General features: G+C 43.5%; 1 protein-coding gene across 5 annotated transcripts; it reads right to left on the bottom strand.

Moving 5' to 3' along the window:
* Positions 1-544: 544 nt before the first annotated feature.
* Positions 545-19,685, bottom strand: dcaf6 (ddb1 and cul4 associated factor 6). Of its 5 annotated transcripts, none has more exons than XM_079169705.1 (21): positions 19,301-19,685; positions 16,202-16,263; positions 13,982-14,074; positions 13,299-13,484; positions 13,081-13,194; positions 12,315-12,450; positions 11,412-11,623; positions 10,223-10,316; positions 9,453-9,572; positions 8,695-9,036; positions 8,131-8,346; positions 6,362-6,421; positions 5,372-5,564; positions 4,264-4,373; positions 3,698-4,031; positions 3,487-3,528; positions 2,697-2,835; positions 1,853-2,009; positions 1,674-1,762; positions 1,115-1,220; positions 545-1,009 (listed from the first exon to the last, which is right to left on the bottom strand). In XM_079169705.1, the coding sequence occupies exons 1-21, from the start codon at positions 19,395-19,397 to the stop codon at positions 951-953; spliced, it is 2,961 nt and encodes a 986-aa protein (XP_079025831.1). In that variant the 5' UTR covers positions 19,398-19,685; the 3' UTR covers positions 545-950. The 5 variants fall into 5 exon arrangements, with proteins under 5 accessions (XP_079025831.1, XP_079025832.1, XP_079025833.1 ...); XM_079169706.1 differs by having other exon boundaries at positions 3,487-3,516; XM_079169707.1 differs by lacking the exon at positions 3,487-3,528.
* Between the last annotated feature and the right edge of the window lie 7 nt (positions 19,686-19,692).

The following is a 19,692-nucleotide window of genomic DNA, read 5'->3' as shown; positions in this document are numbered from 1 at the left end:
CGGTTCCATATTGGCACCGGGTTTCGGTACCCAACCCTACTTATAACTGGTCACCGGGTCAGATTTCACACAAAATCATGGCAGGTTCACCATAAAGTCCTGGACATCCCAGAATCCCACCGCAGACGGCCCCAGATCCAGCTTCACTGCTGCTTTCGACCTGCTGACCCAGAACCAGGACTACTAACCCCAGTGGCTTTAACAGACCTCTGTAGCCCGCTCCTCATCTCTGCTTGATGCTAATAGCTCGCGGCTACATTAGCTGGTGCAGCTGCAGAGGAAATGTGAGCTAACAGTTGTTTCTGTGGTAAAATGTCTTAACTTAAAAAACTGATTGTTCATTTCTGGAATGATTTTTAATTCGTTAGCTTGTTGCACAGTCGTCTTAAGCTTTTATCTTCCAGACATCTTTGAGATGCCAAAGCTTCATTTTGAATTAAAAATTCTGTAAAAGATGATTGACTGTATTGACATGTCCCTTTTTAGGTAGAAGAACCACAGCTTTGTTTCTCTTATTTTCTTCAACAATAAAATTAAAGCAATCTCCCAAGTATGTTTTTACTTAAAGTCCTTGTTTACATGCGTAACTGCCGGAGCAGCACATCAACAATTTCAAAATGTCACACGTTAACACTGATCAAAGCTCACTCTCTCCTAACAAAATAATATTGCACTTAACATCCTTGCACACCAGCCGCCATTATTCTCACACTTAATATATATATACTGACGTCGTTGCCTTTTGCATTCACACAGATGTACTTTATCCTCATACAGAAACATCAGTAAGAAAGTCATCTTAAAAAAACACGGGGGGCTAGAAATTACACTAATTTTCAAAAGGAAGTATTCTACACTATACTTGTACAAATCTCAGTTTTTTTTTGTTTTTTTCAAGTGCTATACAGCAAGAAGAAATAGTGTTTTCTTTAAAATAAAATGCCAGCAGGCTACTGCTCGTCCTCATTTTCCTGTCCCGAACCTTCGGAGCGATCACCTTCTAGTCGATCTGCAAGAAGGCACAGGCAGACGTTAAAGAGAGGGGCACAAACGTGTCCTGAGGAAAGGTAAGTAAACAGTCTGTACTGCACAAATATTCAAACCAATAGTGTACCTGATCTGATGTGATTAAGGGAGGCCAACATTCGGAGCATGAAAGAGGCCGGGACCGTGATTGTGTTCCTAGTTTCCTCCAGCATCAGCTCGTTCCGAGCTATTACCTTGAAAGAGACGAAGACGAATACTATGAGAGAATGTGAAGGAAGTTGAATCTGACAAATAACGGGAATAAACAGGAAACTGCTACAACAAAAACACGAATATAATTTTTTTTCATTGGCCCCTGTACGGTGACTTAAGACGTCAGCTATTTGAAAGTAGTTGACAAAACCAAAGAGTACAAATTAAAAGTGTTATGTGACAGACTATTACTGTCCAGAGAAGTGACTTCCTGAAGTCACCATGATCCTGATTTCTTTTGGTTGTGTGAGGATAACATGTTGAGTTGATCCTTCCTAAACGGTAACATTATACATAAATTATGTAAATTATTTTAAATGTTCTCATTTTGAATTAGTGGAACTGTATATTTAATGAGCCGGGCAGCATTTGGTGCAGCACAATTAAATAAATAAATCAGTCCTCTGATTTCCCTGATCTCTTGGCAGTCATACCTCATCGGCGAGGACTCTGTTGAAAGATGGCGATTGTTCCAGTGGCGACCAAATCTTGATATCGTAGTCAATCCCTGAAGAAGCCAGAACTGAAACAGAGCAGAGAATGAACATTACCATACTCAGTAACATGGTCAGATCATCTGAGGTGGGGGTGGGGGGGTGAAGGTGGGACTCACTGGGGTCGTACGGGTGCGGCTGCAGGCAGTTCACCACGTGGTTGTCGGCTTCCAGCAGCATGAGGTGCTCTCCAGTGTGTCTGTCCCAGATGAAGATGTGGCCGCAGTCTGAGCCGCTCATTACGAAGTTGTTCCCCCAAAAACAGGACTCCTTTATCTGGACAAAAATAAACAAACCCATTTTGAATTTTACACTGTTGAAGGAATAGACACCACTCTCATATCTCATATCTGTGTGTTAAGCGAAGAGCTGGAGACCGGAGAGCATAGAGGCTGGAAACTGTTCAAAGCACACCTCACTAGTTGCTTGGACAGAAATGTAAAAACATCAATTTGTGGTTTTGGAGTTATGTGGTCTAACTATTTCTTGACAACAGGATGCATCAGCCCAGAAGTTCAGAGCAGCTTCTCTGACTCTCAGCGGATGTTGTCAGATTTAGTCCATGAGCTCTGGTTTTAGTAGAGAACCTCACGGTGAGGACAGGGTTCCAGGAAGTTGACTGTCAAGACTGTCACTGCACGTAATGTTCTTAAACCACAAATTGTTGTTACATTTAGTTTTTTACAATTCAGTTTGTGTACAAATTAAACAAACAAGACACAACATGTTAATGACTGAACTGAGGTGCTGGTAGGTGCATTTTTGCACTTTGGATAGACCGAGGCTAGCGGTTTCCCCGCTTCCTGTCTTTGTGCTAAGCTAAGCTAAGCTAAACTAACTGCCTCCCGGTCCCAGCCTCATACTTAAAACACAGACATGAGTACCCAGAAAGAAAGAAAGTATTTCCTGAAATGTCAAACCATTCCTTCAAGAGGGCTCTAAAGCACTATGATGAAAGCGTACCATTGTCCTGGAGTTGCGGTGGCCTTTGTAGACCATCTTGACTGAAGGTCTCCTGATATTCTGTGTCTCGCTCTCCTCCATCTCCCGTCGTTCTTTCCTCCTGCGAAACAGCTCCTGGATACGAGCGGCAGCTGAGCGTCTGTAAAACACAAGAAAACCAATATATGTGATAATAAAGCACGCGAAAGACCAACAACAACAACAACAAAAAAGACCCACACACCCATGCCGTCTCTGATGCTTATGAACTCCATGCTTTGAATCTTGAGTGAAATTTGTGCTGATAAAATCAATTCAACCAAATAACAAACCCCAAGCTAGAAAGCAGCCACCTTCAAGGCAAAACAAATCATAACTGAATCAAGCTCCTAATGTTGTTGTTGTGCAAAGTCTTGTCCATGAACAACAGCAGTGTCACTAAATTAACTCTACAGTGCACACACAGTATACTAATCCTCCGCCTCCGGTAGAAATCAAAAATCAATTTGTCCGGCTCTTTTCCATCATGCACACTTTCTTTGATCATTCCTCTTTCTTCCTTCTGTACAACACCTTCAAAATGCTGCCGTTACGCTGCCACTCACACATCTGTGGAGTCAGTACTCACATGCACATCACTCTAACGCTACAGTTAGCCGTGTGTAGATTAGTTTTTTTGTGAGTGAAATGACCAAACCAAGGCAAAAAAAAAAAACCTGTTTTCTTCATCATGTTATGCTGTTGAGTTTTAATGCGCCGCTGCATGTCACACACCTGGCAGGTTAGATGCTTTTAGTGCAAAACACTTTACCTGATCATCCTATCTCCTACTGCAGATCCTCTGGAATTTAATCTATATTTGTAGTGAAACAGTCAATGGGAAGGCATCACAGAAAATCAGAATACCCACCCTTTAAAAGTGATATTAAACAAGAGCAAAGATATAATAACCTGCATTCAAATAAATGAGGGTGTTTTCTTGCTTGTAGCGAGTGAATAGAAACGAGAGCAGTCTGACGTACCTCTGTCCCTGACCTCTGAACCTCGTTGACGGGATGAGTATCGGGTCGTCGTCGCTGTCGTCAGAGTCCTGGTGGGCCCGTGCAGGCTGGCTCTGGCCCTCCTCTTCCTCCTCCGCTCTGGGCTCTGCTCTCCTGCAGCCTCCCGACGTGTCCTCGGCGCCCTCCGGCTGACTCCTCTCCACCGGCGAAGCGGCGGCCACGGTGTCCCCCTGAGAGGAGCCCGCCGCCGGGGCCTGAGCCGACGAGCTGCCGAGGGCCCCGGAGCAGGAGGCGCTACACGGCGGCTCTGTGGAGGCGGCCGGGACGCTCGGCTGCCCCGAGGACACAGACGGAGCTGAGGGGAAATACACATCATTACATGTAGGACTTTGTAGGATTACAATACTGCCTCTGTGCATGAATTTACTTCTTTGGATACTAAAGTTTAAGAGTAACTTAAAGATAATGTTCAAGATCTTAAGTATACGCTATATTTAGAGTATCATCTCTTTGAAAACACAACTTTTTAGCCTGGTGTTAAGTTACTTTTTAACTGTCAGAGGTTTCCTGATGCTGAAGTTACTCACGTGGCTCCGACACTGAACTCTCCGTCGACAGAGTCTCTCTGCTCTGCACAGCCGCAGCCTCAGACGCTTTGGGTCCTCCACTGCCCATAGAGCTGGATGTGCTGCTGCTCCTGTGGGGGAAGATTAAAAAAACAGTGACTGAGAGGGTTATTCAATTATTCCTCAATGAGGAATTTGTTGTAGCATGTTGATGATGCATCCGTTTCCACAACATTTGTACACATAAATTCATAGAGGGTGAACACTTTTCTGCTTTGCAAACTGTGAAGGAACCAGAACTTGGTGGTCACTGAAAGTTCACAGATTGAAACGACGACGTCGTAACGAAATAAAATGAAGACAAGCAACCAAGCTCTGCAATTATGATGATCCACAATGCTGTCAAGACATGAAACTAATGAAATATGTTTTCTAGAATAAATTTTCACCATGACTTCAGGTTTCATTTATGTGGAAAGAAATCGGATAGCAGAATAAACAACACATGCAACACCTCCAAAGTTATTATTTCATGGAAGTCACTGCACACAGAGATGGCGTATACCCTGCTTTAAAGCCTATTTAACTCTAAATGGACCATCATTTACTAAATGAACATCATGCTGTATTGAAGAAGACTTGAAACTAAGCAACTCATGTTTACAATGTTTACAGAGGGAATAAATCAAGAGAGAAGTAGGGATATTTTCTCATAGACTTTTATACAATCAGACTTCTTTATGCAACCAGAGGAGTCGTCCCCTGCTGGTCAGTTGTGAGAATGCAGGTTTAAGGCACTTCTACATTGGCTTCACTTTTCAGAATCAGAGGTTGCCGCCTGGTTTGACTCTGATCCCTGCTTTCTATTTGTACTAAATGTGCATAAGGCACTGCATCATCATACTTGTTTTCCCTAATTGATTAGCTGTGATAAGGCAGCCTGTAGAGGGTCCATTATCACATGCTTCAGGAATAAAAGGGCAACTATATAAACAAAGGTGCTAAAAAAAAAAATACATTTCCACCAAAATAATCACCACAACAAACGTATTCAAAAGAGAGAACAAAAAAAGTTCCACAACGACTTCAGCGGGCCTTTTATCCGCTTGTACTCGGGACGATGACTCACCACTCGTCAGTGAAGTCCAGCTTGATTGTGCTGGTGGTGGTTCCCTCTGTGCTGTAGTGCAGGCTGAGGACGGGCTCTGCTGCACTGGGTCGACCGGTGCCGGTCGTGGTGGTGGAGGTGGTGGGTGCGCTGGTGCTGACTGGTACAGAAACGGGTTGATCGGGAGGCGAACCTGCCGCTTCTGCTGCTGCTCCTGATAAGAAGACAACACGGGCGAAGCAGGCGAGAAGGATTCATTGTAAATCTGTTTTGCTAATTACTCTGAGAGAAAAAGCTTTCGGCTCAGAGTATTCTTTTGCCTGTTGCTCACAGCACGTAACTGCTTGTTTAAAAAGGCACACTAGCAACATGCAACCGTCTGCTGCATGATCACTTCCCATTGATACACAACACAAGCATGCAGCTGACTATCACCAGCAACAAGACACACACACACACACACTGATACTGTGCAGGTATATTGATACCTGGGCTTCACAGAGTATCGATCCGATACCAGTGATAAATGAATAAGCTGTTTGCCTCACTGTGTAGAAGAGACTGGGATCATTCTGTCATGTGTAAGGCAACACAAGGCTCGACTTAAACGTTGTAAAACAATAGATATAAAAGTACTGAATTGTTGTTTATCAAAAAGTCAATACTCAGATAATATATGCATGATATAGGATATGTCGGAGTATCTCTTGATGAATGTGTGTGTGTGTGTGTATGGTTTCACTACTTAGATGATGATGTTGGTTATTATTCTTATACAGTAACTTTGGTCAGCTAGACACACTGGCTATGCGCAGACACATGAACGTGTGTCTGGACAGACAATGGGAATAATGAGAACGTAAAGTAGTGGACGGAGAGAAATAAGAAGCATGAAAACGATGCAGGACAAACTGTGCAGAGGGTTGAGAGCAGGTGTTTGTGTTGATGAGGGAGTGTGAAGAAGAAAAGCAAGTGGCAGGGTTGGGAGAGGGGGGGGGGGGAGAGACGCACCCTGCTGTTCATCAAGAGTCATGGATCCCAGCTGTTTGTTTACCACAGACGAGGGGGAATCTGGAACACAAATGAGACCGACTAAACATCGGTGACGGACGCACGAGGGTTAAAAACTGCAAAAGTCGTGTTAAAAATCGATCCCAAGGCCAAGCAGGAGAAGCTGTCAAATCAGCCAAAAAGGATCATTTCACATTCACTGCATGTGACAAAATGAGTATCGGAGATTATTAAGTCAGAACATGACAAGCTCACTCATGCTTACTACACGCCCTGCTAGTAAATGGTTAATTCCTGCAGTGTTACAATAACCATCAAGCTCACTGTAAGACACCACGATGCTAAATACAAACATTTGTATTTTGAAACCTTAAAAACAATCCAAACGTCTCAAACATGTTTTTGATATTAGTGATAACAAATGTCTAGTCATCAGTGCAAGCCTGGTTTTAACGTAAACAATACAAGCAATGGCCCTTTATTCAGTTCATGACTAGTTGGTCCTAGATGTCCGATAAAGCCCCTTTCAGACATGCAACTTGTTACATAAAGTCTGTGTCATTCTCACATTTAAACAAAACGACCCACTGAGTCCCTTTAACGTAAAGCCACAACTCCTAAACGTACCGGGACAAACCTGCCATCATGTCGGAGTCTGAATATCGTCTCATTATCATAAAGGCTGCAGAAGCACAGGGTTAAATATCACTCGGAGAGATTAAATGCACCTCTTGTTCGCATTAAGAGCACTGTAACAAGTTCATTACTTAATTATCATCTTCAGCTCAGACAAATCGGTTGAACAAACCACTGTGAACAAACCACTTTTACCATATTAAAAGGTGACTTGACAAAATGCAATAGTGTCGCTGGTGTGTCTACAGACCCCCAAAGAGAAAACCAGCCCCTCTCTTTTTCTCCTGCTCCATCTATCAGAAAGAGTTCCTTCTATAATATACATAATAATAATAATCATTGGACTGCATGACTGAACACATCCAGAAAAAAAAAGCATGCATTACACGCAGCATGTGAGAGTAATAGCAGTAAACGCACTGGCAGACATTAGCAGCTGACGTTGCTCTCTGATAAACAACGACATGGAGAAAATGTGCGTTCACTTTGAGCATCGGCGAGTTTAATAAACTCCAAAATAAAAAAAAGTTTAAGTTAAGTGGAAAAACCATCACTGATGCAGCCTGTGAGAGAACTGAGAATACTCTCCTCCCTTCACATCATGTCTTTTCAACTTCCAAGCTATTTGTGCACCAGAAGAGCGCCGTCTCGTTCACGTAGCGGACACCTACGTCTGAATGACATCGCTTTAAAGCCATCACTTTAACAGGCACAGGAGGTGATGTAATGTTATTCCATGTCTGAAAAGGGCTTTAGTTACGATTCTCAAGTTTGAGTCAAGATCAAACCAAAGTGAATCAAGACAAACAGTCCAGACAGCTGATCAGAATGTATCACAACAAAAAACAACCACATGAGCTAAAGCACTCGGGGTGAAATCTCAAGCAACAAGTGGAGCGATGAAGTGAGAGCATTAGTGAGTGAGGGGCTGAGCAAACAGCAGAGAGGCGACACAGTGACGGCTACAGAGGTTAATAAGTACAAGGTGCATCATTGGGGAATGGAAAGAAGATCACTGTGAGATTAGTGGTCAGTTTTATCAAGGCCGGGTCTTTCTGGAGCCTAACTGTCTCTACAAACAAGAGAGAAAGACAGCCCGCGTGGGGGGGGGGGAGCTCGGAGGGGAGGGTAACCTGGAAGGGGTCTCGTCTCAGCAGCAGCAGCGGCGGCAGTAGTAGCAGCTCTTTGTGACTGCCTCTCAGTGGCTGCAGGGGAGGAGGAGGAGGAGGAGGAGGAGGAAGAAGAAGAACGGGCCGCTCGCTGACCCAGTCCTGGTGGGTCGGCCAGCCGAAGTAACCTCTGCAAACGCCTACACACTAAACTTATGGGCAGCCGATGAGGACCGTACTCTGACAGAGAGGCAGAGAGGAAGAGAGGCAGAGTGAATAATGCACGATTAGAAGAAGACTGAGGGGGGGGGGGGGGGGGGGTGAGGAGAGGAGGAGCAGAGAGTCAGGAAATAAAAGAGGGAGGACGACAACAGGATGCTGAAGGAAAAGAGAGTGACGTGAGGCTGCTGCTTGACTGGAGTGGCTCCAACAAACACACACAAGTACACGCACACACACACTCACACATACATGGGAGTCGTTCTAAGGATACCTATTCACTGTACTAAAGAGTAAAATGTCAGTAAGTAAAAATAGCTGTTTTTGGGTCCTTTGTCAAAGCGACAGTTGTGTGCATTGTTTCCTTACCTGAGAGAGCAGGTTCTGAGGTGGGCGTGGGTGTCGGCGTGGAGGTCCCGGCCGTTTCGGCCAGACTCCTCTGCTCTGAGTCAGGCGAGGAGGTGAGTGGGGAGGAGGAAGGAGCCGAGCTCCCCACAGCTGAGGAGCTGGAAGGAGGAAGTGCTGTGACTGTTGATGACGACCCTGAGGAGGAAGAGGGAGTGGATTTAGGGATAGCGGCAGCGGCGACCTCAGGACCGGCAGGTACCTCCGGCGCGGTTGACCCCACGGGCCTCTCGGGGACGCTGGACTCCTGACTTGAGCCTCCTGCGGGGGCCGCTGGAGTACTCGACGCCGCTTCTGGACGGATAGCTGTTCACAGAAACAAGAAAATAAATACATGTCAAAAATACAGCGTTTACAGCATAGTAAACACGTATAAGAAATGTGAAACAATATGCTAATAGCCCCAAACTATAATCAATAATCACATAGCAGCACATGCACCCCTCAAATACATTTTGCCAAAGGTTTGCGTCCGAATGGGAGGATGTACGTTTACATTTTCACAGGACATTTGCTTAATACTTATTTGTAGCGGGAACATTATATAGCATGAAACAATGCCACATAACACAGAATTTATAGCCTGTTAATTTGCAATGCCTCCACCTAGATACCTTACACAATGCACTAAACTTACCAACAACACACACACACACACACACACACAACGGTAATTTGAGAACTTTTAGTGCGTCTAACTTGCTGATTTGGTGAGTTCTCACCTCTGGGTCGTGTCTGCGGCCGAGTTCCTCTGCTGCTCTGAGCTTCGCTGGCCTCCTCAAACCAACGAGACAACATGTCCGACATCCTCTGCATCAGGGACACGTTCGGGCTCTGCTCGCCTACGAGAGCGCGGGAGAAAAGTGTTCGCAGGTTTACACAGGTTCACTGGACGTATTAAAACAAACACCACAGAGGCCGATATGTCGAGACAATGCAATGCAATATCTGTCACGACGCCACACAGCACCGTTAAAAAGACTGTTGTTTCTCACGTGGAGCCTCGGGAAAGAAATGGGACAGGAAATATGACCAAATATTGATTCAGCGACTCAGACTTTGGCAATTTCGACGATTCTAACCAGTGATGACTAAAGCAAATGGAGTGGAATAATAGTTGTGATATGTGCTTATAGCGACACTGACATTGAAGTGGAAACACAGACATGGTTTCCTGTGTAGAAGCAAACTACCTTTTGGTTGCGGTGTCACTTGTAACTGCATGCATATTTAAGTCCATAACTATTTTTTTTTATGCTCTGATTTTTCAGCCTGGCAAGAAAATGTAATTGTATTTTTGCTTCTTACAAACAGGGATTGAGGAATAAATCTAAATGGCCCCAAAAAATGTATTGTGAATACATTTTTAACATGTGGACGGGCGTTGTAAAACTGTCTCAGAGGCCGGATCTGTAATTAGAGACCTCTGCTCCAAACCCAACGAGCAGGAACACGTACATGTCAGTTGCTGTGCTGACTACTCTGATCTTACCGTCCCTCTCCCTCTCACTCTCAGGACGAGCTCGGGGTCCAGTGTCAGACCAGTCACCTCGTAGACGGAGGCGCTTCACTGGAGGCTGCCTCAGCTGTGGAAACACACACACACACACACACACACACACAGTAAGATTAGCAGTTTGTCAGTCAAAGCATGGTCAAAAATAGCTCCGCTGCCAAAGCAAAACACTGCTCGTCTCTGTCAGTGTCCTCTTTAGAGTGTGTGCCCCCCCCCCCTCCACCCCCCCTCCCTTCTGCCTGCACGACCGAGGTTGCCTCCACTTTCCAGTCCCCTGGCTCTCTTTACAGGGCAACAGGCTGAGAGCCAGAAATAGAAAAAGGGGGTCTTAGTGCAGAGACTATCAACTGCTCTACTCCGGAAATGTCATCAGGTCTGATTGTGGACTGGAGGTGGTGAAAAGCCGCAGAGGCTGACAAGAGATAGTAGAATAAATCAGAGAGCAAAAGGCCCTGAGGAAATTAGGTTATAGGTGGAGGAAAAGGGGGGAGAGAGGGGGAGAGAGAAAGAGAGAGAGAGAGAGAGAGCCTGAGCCTTTGCTCGGCCGTCCCCTCCACCTCAGCCTGAACTATTTTGGAGGATAGATGAACACTGCCTGCGTCGGTCGCTGTATTTGGAAAGGAATGTGTGTGGCGGTTGCATCTCGACACAGCTGAGCTCACCACGAGGCTTTGAAACACTGGCACCATGATCCGGCACATTCACACACACGTGAGGACCAGTACTGGCAGCTAACACTTTCCAACTGAACGCTCACCCAAACAGATATGACGACACGTTTAAGAACACTGAAGAATAAAACGTTTTATATTTGGTTATAATCAATAATCCACTGGGCCTTTTCTTTCTTTGTCATTTGCTAATTAGCGCTGAACACAAAGCACAGCTGGTGATGGAAGGGTGGATGGAGGATCACCAAAATGATTACAGTTCATCCTGAGAGGAAGATGAACGTATGAACCAAACTTCATGGCAATCCATTGGATTATTGTTGAGATATTTCACTCAAAATCACAAACGTGAACCTCGCAAGAGGATAGGATGGAACTGACACAGCCGTCACTTGATTCATGCCACGAGCGTAACGAAAAACACGCAGTTTCTAACAGGACTCATGTGATGTTATGGGAGCCGCATGACTCGGGAGTCAACACAGTGCGCTCACCTCCTCCCTCCTCTCCTCTGACGGGCCCTTCAGCTCTCGGGCCTGGTCATCTTTGGGATCGAACAGGTAGATGTAATCGGAGGAGTAGCTGACCAGCACCTCCTGACCGTCCTCGCTGTAGCAGAGGGAAGTCACGCGACACGACTTGTTGGACAGGTGAGCGGGAACAAACCTCACGCACATGCCCGTCGTGCCCCGGCCCATGTAGTTACCTGTGGACGAGAAAGAGAGCGCCTCACTGTCTGGTGGCTCCGTTTCTATAATTGTATCCATTTTTTGTATCTATCTTTAGTAAACACATATACCAATGGCATGTATTACGAGATAACGGACAAATTAACTCAGGCACACAAGTGAAAAACTTAGAAAATAGATTTTCTAAACCAAGAGAGGAAGCCCTCAAACCTGCTTCATGACCTCAATCTGTCAGCCTGACTTATTCATAACAGCTAAAAACAATACACTATGGCAGCAGAAATAAAGAAAATATTAAGATAAATTGTCTTTTATTGCTACGTGAGGCTCATTTTCCTCTCTGAAGAACATCTATTGTGACTTCAAACATACAGTGAGCCTAAAATTCAACGTGAATCTTCTATATCTACATAAATACAAAGAAAGGGGAAGTTGAGCAGAGGTGGGTCACTGATATGCAAGTTACAAATAAGTCTGAAGTCTTTGCGCCCAAGACAAGACTGACACGTCCCAGGTTAAGTGCAAAGTTATAAACTTTGAGTTTCGAGTCCTAAACAAGTCCAAATGTGCTCTTCACCAAATATCTTACATTAAATTTACAAAAATCATGCCTGCTTTTTTAGAATTTGTATAGTCTAAAGTCCTCATGGGACTCGAGTCCACGCCTCTGAAGCTGAGCGAGTGACGTCAGCGTGCAGGGCGGTTTACCTGTCGCTCTGGTGCCCAACATGCGTCTGTCGTAGATCCGCACTGAGCTGTCAGAGCAGCCAACAGCCAAGTAGTACGGCACCAGAGGGGAGATGGAAATAGAGGTCGCTGCCCTTCGACAGTTTATCAGGATGTCCTGAAATCAAAGAATAAAACAAGCATAATTCATTCTTCTCTTTTCTAGAGTGAATGAGCCTTACTCTAAAGTCAGCAGCAACAGAGGTGGCATTTCAAAAAAAAAATCTGTATTTACAGACAAATAGATTTGAGGACAGTCAAATAGTTTGATCCGGAAAAAAATATATATTTCCACTGGATTTGATATTTTCCAGTTGTGGATGTCCACTTGTAACATTAACAGGCTGTAGGGTAATTAAGAGGGAGCGGTAACACGGACTGGTTAAGGTCATAGGCACTGATCTCCTGCAGGGAACACGAGAAGATGCAACACAATCTAGAGGGCAGAGCCTCTCACACACACACACACACACGCACACGCACACACACACACACACACACACACACACACACACACACACACACACACACACACACACACACACACACACACACACACACGCGCAGCCTGGCCTGAAGCCAGGAAAACTGTTTTTGGAATAACCCCTGAATGCATATTTAAAAAAAACTAAATTTGAAAAAAGAAAAACAGGACACTATCGCCCATAACGTGCCGCCGTAAATAAGCCCCCCACTAATGACCAAATAGCCGCCATCACCAACTGAAACATCCCAGCTGTCACCGTACATCTTTGCAGTCTTCCTTCGTGCAGCTCGTCTTCGTGCGGAGGTCGAACCACCGCACCGTGCCGTCCTCCCCACACGACAGGAACGTGTAGGGGTCATTTGGTACCGTCATAATCTGAGAAAACAAAAAAGAGAGAGAGGCCCGAGGTCAGCAGACAGAAACCGTGAAGAAGAAGAAAAGACGCGTACGCTCCGTGAAATGTCTCTCTCGCTCAGCACCTCATAAGCTGTTCCATAATGGCAGGTGAACTGACACTGTCTGTTGTGCTCGGGACTCTTCTCTGTGTTGGTGTAGTAGATGATGCCGTCTCCGGAGCAGGAGATGATCTCCTGATCGTTAGTGTGGGGCATGAACTTGGCGCTGAAGATATTCGCCCGATGACCTGAACGTATGGACTTCTTGACCTGAGGAAGAGAAAATAAGCGATAGCTGAATAACAAGTAACTGACGAAGGGAACCGAGACCTCAACACCTTTCCGGGTCCCACCTTCACCTAAACACACACACACACCTGCACTGGATTTATTTGGGTGCTCTGCTTCAAGAAAGAACTGCAATGTGTTTGTCTTCCCCAAAACAAATTCAGGAAGGAGGTTGTGTTTCAGTGGTGGAACAAACATCCTCATATTCTGATAATTCTCTTTAGTTTGTTTTGTTCCCACTTTACTGTAATATGTTGGCTTATGTTGCATTATATTGTTTATCTACTGGAACATCTATCTACTGTTTTGCATCAGAGAATTGTCAAAATGCCAAATGAGCTCCAAGTTGTTAAATAATAAACAGCTGTAAAACTGTGTCTGCTTTTGATTCATAGATAAAAGTTCATTTACGGCCTTTTGTTGTTCTTCCATTATTAAAAAAAAATCCGCTAATTTCAGTGAAAGTGACGACAACCTACCTTTTTGTTGTACGGGTTGGAGATAACCAAAAAGGTGTCGTCTGAACCCGACAGGAGATATTCACCGGTGTCGTTCCAGCATATAGTGTTGACCTGAGGAGAGAGTTAAACGTCTCATTATGCAAAGATACAGGTGTTAACTTTGCAGGTTGCATTGGTGCCAAAAGGATTAGTTGATTCATTGTTCTGAACTAAACAATAATTTACAAGACGTCACTTGGGTTTTGTGAAAATGTGACATTTTAAAGAGACTAAACCAGAAGTTCAAGATGAATCTAAGAGGTCAGGAGATGATTATCAGTCGAGGAAATAAGAAAACACAAAATGTTCCTACACGGAATTAGTTTTTTGGGGGAAATATTGCATAGTTTCAATACATCAGGCCTCCAGAATGATTTAAATGAAAGAGTCTGAGCCAAAAAAACAAGACTGAACTACTACCAACACATCGTCATGCACTTTGTGCTGAGGGTTGTTAGTAGATATTGGTTTGTCTTAATTAAGGGCTCACAAGAAAATAAAAGTTGGGAACCACTGAGACTTAATAACACGTTCATCAACATTGACTGAAATCACGATAAAATCATATTAGCAATCCATCCTTGAATCTAAAGCGGAGCACAATAACGCTCAGCTGACGGTTCACTGTCGCACTCTGAGGATCGATATTTCATTAACATCTGCTTGTTGCAGCGTCAGTGTTTCATCATCACACTGTTTGCTCCTCATTTCCAGACCCACTCTGCTGCAATCAGTGAAATGACACTGCCTGCCCGCCCATTCACCACATCCTGCAGCCTGAACCCGGGGCTCAAACTTACACCACATTCCAAACCAGTTTCAATGCATTCTGATCCTCTGAAGGTAAACGTTAGCAGACTGTGAGGTGGAGTGCAGGTGAATCTGTCGCGTGTCTCTCGGGAGATGAAAGACTAAAAGGCAGAGGGTGAGCGGGCATGAGGGGATCTAAATGCAGAGCATCATCGGGCCTTTTTTAAAAACATAGATCTGAGAATCCTGTGCAAGAACAGTGAAAAAAGCCTCAGTCTTCAAATGTAAAAACTACATGTACATGATACTGTAATGTTTCTTCTAAACTTATATTTATTACCTTCGTCAAATGGGAATGCAATCCAAAAATGATGCTTCTGGTATTTATTTGTATGCGAGTTGGGGGGGTCTATTTGTTTAGTGTATTTTGTATAAAACCAAAAGAACAGATGCTCAGTTGGGTCCCCACCTTCAGGTACGACTGTAACTAACAATTCATTTCACTTTTGATTACTCTGCTGATTATTTAGTCTATAAAATGTCAGAAAACATAAACAAAAGCAGAGAAAAACCTCCCAGTGGAGAAGCTGGACCCAGAGAATCATGAGCACATTTCTTTTTACTATTTCTGCTTGAAATAAGGCTCAAACTATTATCAACATGGAGGCATTATCTTTGTGTTGATCTGATGAACCATAAACCATGTAGTTGATTCTCTAGTGGTGTAGCCTCTATGATCTGTGACTTCCTGGAGAAAAGATGCTGCATCACCCACTCTTGGAGAATATATAGTTTATTAATAGTCTATAAAGTGTCAAAAATAATGTCAAATGTCCAGCGCATATTATCAGAACCCAAAGTATACAGTATACATTTCAGAGGTTATAAACATAATCAGTATTCTCTAAAATAATGTTTGGTGTTTTTATTCAATAAACCACTTAAATGTATTAATTGATGATCAAAACTTGTCATTCCATTTTTTGTTTATCCACTAATTGATTAAGCTAATAATTGTTTCAGCACAAAATGACTCACTTTCTTACCTCGAACAACAATTTATTTAAAAATAAAATATATCTCAGCTTGCCGATACATAAAAAAACCCAGCTAATATATTCATAACAAATGTTCCTCAAATCCTTTTTACTGCAGCTCTTGTGGCTGAGACATGGCCGGTGTCAAAGTGAAGCTCTCCTGTGGTTGTTGTGGTGTTTTGAAGGGACTGACGTCCGGGCCGATAGTGTGACAGGACGTGTGACTGTTGTGTCAGCTTCAGGTTTCTCAGAGGTATTAACCACCTGGCCTGGAGTCAAAGATCGGCTCTCCGTCAGACTCTAGGGCTTCACACACTGACCGAGGGGGGAAAAGGCAGGAAGTGGTTCTCTTTTCTCTTCTCAAGATGAATGAACAAAAAGAACAAATGGATGTAAAACGTGGGGCACTTACACAGCCATCATGTACGTTCAGCGTCCCTTCAAGTTTAAGTCTCTGAACAAATTCTCTTCTACCTGTGAACAGAGAGAAAACAACTGTAAGGAATAGCAGCTCTATCGGTCGACCATCTTCACTGTAGTTACATGCAGCAGAAGTTCTGTAGACTGGCTTTAAAATAGCTCTTAGTTAATAGCATTAGTTAAACTGTGAAGACAAACTCATTCATTGTCACGTATTTAAGCCATAAAACAGTTATAACTCATCCTGAGCAATAATAAAAGTTAGATTGTGAGACACTGACTCTCAACAGGTTTTGTTTAGTCGTGGGTTCAAACTGTAAAAGAGACAATTCAGTGAACTTAAAACAGTCCGCCGGCAGACTAAAAAAAAACACAATCTTTGAGTGCGCTGTTGACACGATTCTCCCACAATGCAATGCACGATGGCAAATGGAGGAGCTGCTCTTAGCTGCTAAAAATGAAAAACACTTGCGAATGAAACAACAAAAATAGCCGTTAGAAGAAGAAACATTTTGCTGCCTCTTTGTTTAGAGTCGCGTCAGCACTTATCGGTACATTTTCCGTTTCTTGTTTTATATTTATTCTCATTATCATCTTCCCAAATCTGTCTCTTCGTCAGTGTTTTGGTTCATTTTGTAAAAAGAGGCACAAAACAAATGTGTTACATTACATTATTACATTCTGTAACACTTTGTCATTTGCAAGTGCGTCATTGTTTCAACTACTTTTCTGATTATTATAGTACACACTGAATACAATTGGGACTGGGACATAGAGATAAGATAATATAATAATATATGGTCGAGGTGTGAGGGGGGAAGCATGCTAGCTTCCTGTATTTAATGTGGGAACGATGTTTCCTCTTTAGTTTAAGAAAGAAGTTGTGAAAGCGAGCAGCGAGCACACGATCGAGAGCTTTACTTGCACCGACAGGTTTCAGGTTTCTTGAACGTTGCATCAATCAAACAAGCCTCAATCTGTGTTTCCTGTAAATGAGAAGCTCCTCTGAAGCTGTCAATCAAAAGGACTAATAACAACAATAATAACATGAGAATACTCCTAATACAGTCATGATCAGACTGCTCACACAAGATGTTTTTTATTCTATAATGTGTCGTGTGATATCTTCTGCTTGAAAGTTATGATTTAAAAAGTGAACTAAAACAAACAAAAGAACTGAGACACTGGCTCTATACGAATACATTGTATCTCATGCGGCAACACATTATACTCTTACTATTGGTGGCTTCTTTTTTTAAATTAGTAATAATCAATTAATTGTGTAATCAATGTGTCGACACAAAAGCCTGTGTTTGGCCAGTTATACATAGAAATAAGGAGAATGTGCTTCATGCAGACCTGCCTGTCAATGAATTCAGCTGTTATATTTCTATTTTAACATTTTAAAAAGCTTTGTTTCATCCCATCCGACTTATTCTTCTCTCTCTGAATTACGCCGCGCTTTGTGGAGTCTCCCATCAGCGTGTTAAACGGATTCAAATGTCATTTATTAACACTTAGATCTGTCTTCAGTGCACAGACAGCCCTGCGATACATAACCTCCCCGGAAGTGTCTTCGGCGTAGACCACTACTTGTTGCCCCCCCCCCCCCCCCCCCCCCCATCCCCCCTTCAGGAGCTAAATATATCCCACAAGAGCTCTGACCCACACATCACTGCATGTATCCTCGACCCATAACACAATAACAGCTCCGGCCATATCTCCGTCCAGCTAAATACAGCGCTGACTAAACCGCCGTGGCACCTGCCCCACCTCGACTAGGCTTATATATCTTCAGTCCACCACTGCCAGGTGTTTGCTGGGCCACACTGTAGACGGGTCTTATGAAACCTCTCTTGTTTCGCTGCGTGCCACTGCCAGCGCCGCTGCCCTCCGTTGTGGTCCTCTCACAACAAACACACACATGCAGCAAAACCAGGAGAAATGTCCTTAATGAGGAGCATCGCTGCGAGTTAACTCACACCAAGTGAGTCTCAGAGTTTCACCCTCGTTCAGCTGGAAACATGAATGAAGAAAAACACAATCTAGACTTAATATTTCAAACTAGTGACAAATGCTCTTATTTATAAGGGCCACAATAACACGGCAATGTCTTCTTCTGTGACTATTTAAAACATCAGCAGTTTCATGGTCAGTTTAAAAAATAATAATAATAAATGGAAATGGACAAAAGCAGGTCCTATTTCTATTTGGTCTATTACTGAAGCAGCGGCCTTCCTTTATTACAATGTGGAAACTTTCTTTGAAGACAAATAAACAATTAGGCTGGCACTGTTTTGTCACACCGGCCTGATATTCTACATAATATTACAATATTTACTGCGTATTCACTTACTTGAATCTATTGTTCTTGTGTCTGTTTGCATTGGCATGCAATAACATTTTTATTTTGTGAGGTTATGAAGATTACTTTCAGTTTGGAGATGAGCACTTTGTTGCAAAATACACTTCATAGAGAAACATCTCTTTATAAATACATTACACGACTCCTCCCAGCTTTTTTTTTTTTTTTTTTGCCGTTCTAGTGCTATATGTTAGAGTTATGATACACAGACAGACAGGTAACAGATACAGAGACGGTGATGTATTCTGTAGACGGTAATTACAATGGAATTGCGTCTACACCGCAATTCCTGCGCAATAATAATGGATTATCTGATTTGTTCCTGTAGCTATTACATCACAACATGCTGCACTATTAAGGATTATACACATATATATATATATATATAGATATATAACATTTAATCCCGTCTATCTAGCGCTTAAACTCCGGACTCTCGCATCTCTTGCTTTACATGATCACATTAAATGTAGACTCGACGTCTGCTGTGTTTACACTGCGCGGCTGTGACTTCGCAGGAGGAATAACTCAGCAGCTCTCTGTTATTAAGGAGATCGGAGCTCAGTCACGTCAGTAGATCTGATTCAGCACCACACACACACACACACACAAACACACACACACACACACACAGCCTGCCGTGCAGTTCACCGGTATTATCATTTAAATAATACATGTTTTCACACCTATGAACATTAGCATCAAAGAGGCTTGTTTTGTTCTTACCTAAGTAGTTGGTCCTGATGGTGTTAGGCTCGTTGTATCCAATTAAACGTTTATTTACATCCCAAACCAGGTTTCCAGACCAGGACATTGTGACCATATGTGGGCTTTAATTAACAATAACATTGAAACCAAGCTAACCCGTTCCTGTTGATGTCGCCGTTTATTTATCGTCGATTGGTCGTGCCATGGATATCAGTCCCTGTGCGTCGGGATCACGTTAGCTGGTTGCGACACTCAGCGTCTGCATCTCTGGAGGTGAAACACTCGCTGCTGTGCGGTCTCCTCGGTGCTCATTGCTTTACATTCACTGTACTCCTGCTCTCTGCGCTGCTAACTATCGGTCCTGCTAGCCTAGCCTGGTTTATTTCTTCTAGCAGGCAGCGGTCAGCTGT

This window comes from Pholis gunnellus, assembly GCF_910591455.1.
Source record: "Pholis gunnellus genome assembly, chromosome: 12".
Lineage (NCBI taxonomy): Eukaryota > Metazoa > Chordata > Actinopteri > Perciformes > Pholidae > Pholis > Pholis gunnellus.
Note: the sequence above shows the minus strand (reverse complement) of the source record. Positions and strands in the feature narration are given on the sequence as shown.

Bases quoted from the DNA above. Each gene is read 5' to 3' on its own strand.
- dcaf6 (XM_079169705.1), bottom strand. From the start codon at position 19,397: ATGGTCACAATGTCCTGGTCTGGAAACCTGGTTTGGGATGTAAATAAA. The intron at 16,264-19,300 runs GTAAGAACAAAA...CTCTGTTCACAG, and splicing joins CATCAGGACCAACTACTTAG to GTAGAAGAGAATTTGTTCAG. The intron at 10,317-11,411 runs GTGAGCGCACTG...GTGTTTCCACAG, and splicing joins CAGAGGAGAGGAGGGAGGAG to CTGAGGCAGCCTCCAGTGAA.